The following is a 4445-nucleotide window of genomic DNA, read 5'->3' on the forward strand; positions in this document are numbered from 1 at the left end:
CCGGCTCCTGAATACAATGGACAATATTCAGCTGAGCTATTCAGCCAGAAGGCTGCGAGCGTCATCGAGAATCACGAGAATCATGAGAAGGTGACACATACTGTCGCACAGAACACACAGCAGGCTCGGGTGTACTGGTCACTGGAGTGGTTTTATACCGCAGTCTGGCAATTAAGGGCAAAGTAAAAAGAACAGGATGGTCTCCATGTTTGAAGATTGACCACTGACCATACTATTAGAGGAATAATAGAGGAAAACAAGGCTCCCCTTATCCACCTAGCATTGCCTCCGTTTACAGCCTGTTCACATTTCTATTATAACAAGTTCAACGGATTAAAATGTAATCATGTGAAATGACTGTGTCTGGCTGTGCTTGTACAATAGCACTGTGTGAATAGGTTGGTGACTACGATGAGTAAATACTTGTTTTAGCCTCCTACTTCATCAATCGTTGTTCTCTCTGTCTTTCAGCCCTTCTTCCTTTATGTGTCACTTCAGTCAGTGCACGAGCCCTTGCAGGTTCCAGATCATTACCTAGAACCTTACGGATTCATCGAAGACCCGGACCGTAAAATGTATGCCGGCATGGTGTCAGCCATGGATGAGGCCGTGGCCAACATCACCGCGGCTTTACAGCGGACAGGACATTGGGAAAACACAGTTCTTGTGTTCTCAACAGGTATATTTGTTCTTTTTTTTAAAACAAGAACTCTGCTTGAGCACTAACTTGGATTATGACATTGTAATCCAAGTTAATTAGATTTCTTTTGTATAACAGTAAGAGTTATGAGTCACTGCCTCTGCACCTCATTTATTAGACCTGTATAGAATAGAATAGTCTTTATTGTCATTGTAACAACAGAATTGAGGCGTAGGAGGAAAAAGGATAAAAGACAAAAACCACAAAAAGGTGCAAAGTAGTGCGGAGCCTTGAGCCGTCGCGCTCGTGTGCGCCGGCATCTTGGATCCCGTATGTTTACCTGTTCACTTTTCTTATGAAGCTGAAGGATAGAGTGACTTGTCAGTTGTGTCAGTGGGTGTGTCAGTAGGTGTGTCAGTGGGTGTGTCAGTGGGTGTATGTTCTGCATCCGCTGGGTTCATGTTGCCTTGATTCTGATAATATGTTCTTCAAGTGTCTTCTTTTCAGACAAATCTTGACATGTATCGATGGTTGAATTCCCATCTTAATCATAAATGTCACTTGATGTCACTGAGTCACTGTCAGCCTCCAGCTGGTCTAAACCAGACATGGAAAAAGTTGTTCATGCATTTATTCTCAGTAGTTTGGCTTATTGTAATTGTGTCTTTACAGATCTCAGTAAAACAAAACGGAACAATCATTCTGAATGCTGCTGCCAATTTCTGACTGACAGCAGGAAAATAGACCATAATACACCTGAGTTTTATTAGAGAATTTTAATGATTTTTGTTTTGTTTTTTGTTTTCATTTTATTTCAATTGAACTGTTTAAATGACAATAATTTCCTGTCTTTGGGAAGCACTGATTTGCTCTGTGTGTGAATGGTGCTGTACAAAAAAAGCAACATAAAGAAACGACAAGACGCCACATTGAAAGTAAAATCAAAACACTCATTTATGCTGTTTACTAAAGGTTTTTTCCGAGACTTCTTCTCCGAACGATCCAGCAGAGGGCGAAAAGGCGCATGGTTCGTCAGAAACAACAAACAGCACTTGACGTCAGAGAATAAGTGGCAGCGTAGATGCATGGGACAGTAACTCCGTGTAATTATGGAATTAAAATAAATGTAATAAACAGGAGTAGTTTATCAGCTTCTGGTAACTGACCAATGACAGAGTGGTCAGAAAGTTTGTGTTTGAAGTGATTAGGTCAGACATTTGCAATGCTGGGAAAGGTATTCCACGTGGAGGCCACACTTCCTGTGGCTACGGGCTTTTGTGCAAAGAGGACTGGGGCTGGGTGGAATGTCTTTACAGATATGTGAAAAATTATGTGAAAATTCCCAAGTGACGGGAGCTAAGAGTCCACAGCCAGAAACAGGTGCATGTGTTATACAGAATGTGTGGCTCAATCGTTTAATCAACTCATTCAGAATCTCCCTGTGTGACTTGAGTCACGACGTTGTTGTCCCTTTGTTGTTGACTGGCAGATAATGGAGGTCAGACATTGTGTGGTGGCAGCAACTGGCCACTGCGTGGTAGAAAGGGAACACTATGGGAAGGTGGAGTCAGAGGAGTTGGATTTGTCGCTGGGCCACTACTGAAACAAAGTGGAACTGTCAACTACGAACTGATCCACATCTCTGATTGGCTGCCTACATTTGTTGCCCTGGCTGGAGGGAGCACTAACACTTCAAAACCCCTGGATGGATTCAACGTGTGGCCCACTATCAGGTGAACTGGGACTTCTCACAGTCAGGTCTCAGTAGTTTTACATATATGTAAATATGTATGTTGTTGTGTAGTACTATCTCACAGTGCTAATATGTTACAGTTATGGAGTTGCATCACCCAGACTGGAGCTACTACACAACATTGATCCTCTCTATACTAATGGCAGGCTGTGTAAGTGTTTAACTAAATAATTAAGTGTTTCTTTTTTGATCCATCTGAGTAGACTTCTTCTACATCTGAAAGGGATTTAAACTACTCCTCCTTCCTCATTTCACTTGTTCTTCTTCTCTTCCTCTTCTTCTTCATTTATTTAATGTTATTGGTCTCCTTGATCCTCTCTGTCCTGTTCCTTCTCAGGTCCTAAAAGGAGGAACCTAACATTGGCCAGTGGAGACTCTTGGAGCAGCTTTGGTTTCAACGTGTCCATTCATGCTGCCATTCGATCCTCCAACTGGAAGCTGCTGACTGGAGACCCAGGTCAGTATCTTCACGTGAACGATGTGTTAAGTCTAAGATGGAAGTATAAAATAAGGAATAAACAAGGACTTTGGCATTGTTGTAGAAATGATGTGTTTCCTGTGATATAATGACATATGCAGGATGTAATACGTAGAATCAATATTAAATAAGGACTTTGGCATTGTTGTAGAAATGATTTACCCCTTCTGACCCTTGTCAGGATTTTCCTCTACAGTTCCTCATGTTCTTATCCTTTTTTGTCCAGGTTGTGACCAGTGGTTTCCACGGCCTGGTGACAACACCTCTGATTCTAGTCAGCCTACAGAGAACCCACAGAAGCCTGTGCAGCTCTTCGACATAATAAATGACCCAGAGGAGAGGATTGATCTCTCAGATGAGTTTCCTGAGGTGGTGAATCATCTCCTCAGTAGGCTCAACCAGTACCAGAAAACTGCCGTGCCAGTAAACTTCCCCCCTAATGACCCAAGGTGTGACCCAGGTGCTACAGGAGTCTGGGGACCGTGGGCTTAAGTGGAGATGGTAGTGGTGAATCTGTATGAGAGAAATTTCACCATCTTTAATTGGATAACACATGTATTTTACTGTTTTAAGTGCCTTCTTGTGGTCAGGGTTTAAGGGTAATTCAATAATCCAATACCTGAACACTGTAAATGACAATGCAGGTTTTAATAAAGAATATTGTATGTGTTTTATACCCTTATAAAATGCAGACGTTTGGGTGGAGTTTAAGTTTAAAGTAATCCTGTGGTGGAGAATAACAGGAAAAGCCAAGCACTGACAAGAAGAAGCTGTTGCTATATTTGGACATGTTCAACAGGTCAAACTGACACCAGAATAACAGGAAGACTGGAGACAGGAGATAAGAACAGGTAAAGATGACCTGGGTAAATAAACATGTTTATCTGGTGACTAGCTGAATGTGAGCCAAATATTAGGCAACATCCTCATGTTGGTGTCTGAAAGGTGTCTGACCATGTTTGGTCAGACTAACAGCCAAATGTGACGTCCTGCTCTGCCTCTTTTGTAGACATCTCTTTCTATAATACAATTGGTGACCCTAACGTGATCGCTTGGGCCTGAACACCCTGTTTTGTCTATGCCTATAAGAAGGATCAGCATGTATCAGAAGTTGGGATTTGTTGGTGAATGTTCAGATGAGATTCATTGTTGGCCCTGCCATGGTCAGAAACCTTTAATACAATAAATCCCCAGAGATGGAGAAGTGCGTCCTGGTCTGCCTCTTTTGTAGCCATCTCTTTCTATAATACAATGGGTGACCCTAACGTGATCGCGTGGGCCTGCGGACCGGGGCGGCGGGGCTCCTCCACTGGACCTGCTGTGTACCAGGTAGGAACTTTTCCTCCTATTAATGCACATGCTTGTCCATTGCTGGCATCCAGCCTCATCTGGTAAGCACTGAGGTCCTTGCCAAAATTGAACAAAAGATAATGACTCCTTCTTTTTCTAAAGATGTGCTGGAAAATAAGCCTGCACCTTATTTTGGCCAGTTGTAGCAGCTCTGACACAAGTCGTTCATGAGTAGAGTCATTAGGTTACAGTTGGTTACCATCAAGGTACACTCCCTTCTTTAG

At 42.6% G+C, this 4445-nt stretch overlaps 1 protein-coding gene across 1 annotated transcript in view; it reads left to right on the forward strand.

The window, feature by feature from the left end:
- The window catches only part of LOC103390010 (arylsulfatase B), an 8611-nt gene extending 4757 nt beyond the window's left edge, over window positions 1–3854 (forward strand). Inside the window, exons 4-8 of the mRNA XM_025062642.1 lie at window positions 472–679; window positions 2130–2373; window positions 2474–2544; window positions 2731–2850; window positions 3098–3854. Of these exons, the coding sequence (XP_024918410.1) occupies window positions 472–679; window positions 2130–2373; window positions 2474–2544; window positions 2731–2850; window positions 3098–3363 (909 nt within the window). The 3' untranslated portion in view covers window positions 3364–3854. The remainder of the gene's footprint in view (window positions 1–471; window positions 680–2129; window positions 2374–2473; window positions 2545–2730; window positions 2851–3097) is intronic.
- Window positions 3855–4445: the final 591 nt, after the last annotated feature.

The sequence above is a fragment of the Cynoglossus semilaevis genome, chromosome 14 (genome assembly GCF_000523025.1).
Source record: "Cynoglossus semilaevis isolate Cse_v1.0 chromosome 14, Cse_v1.0, whole genome shotgun sequence".
Taxonomy (NCBI): Eukaryota; Metazoa; Chordata; class Actinopteri; order Pleuronectiformes; family Cynoglossidae; genus Cynoglossus; species Cynoglossus semilaevis.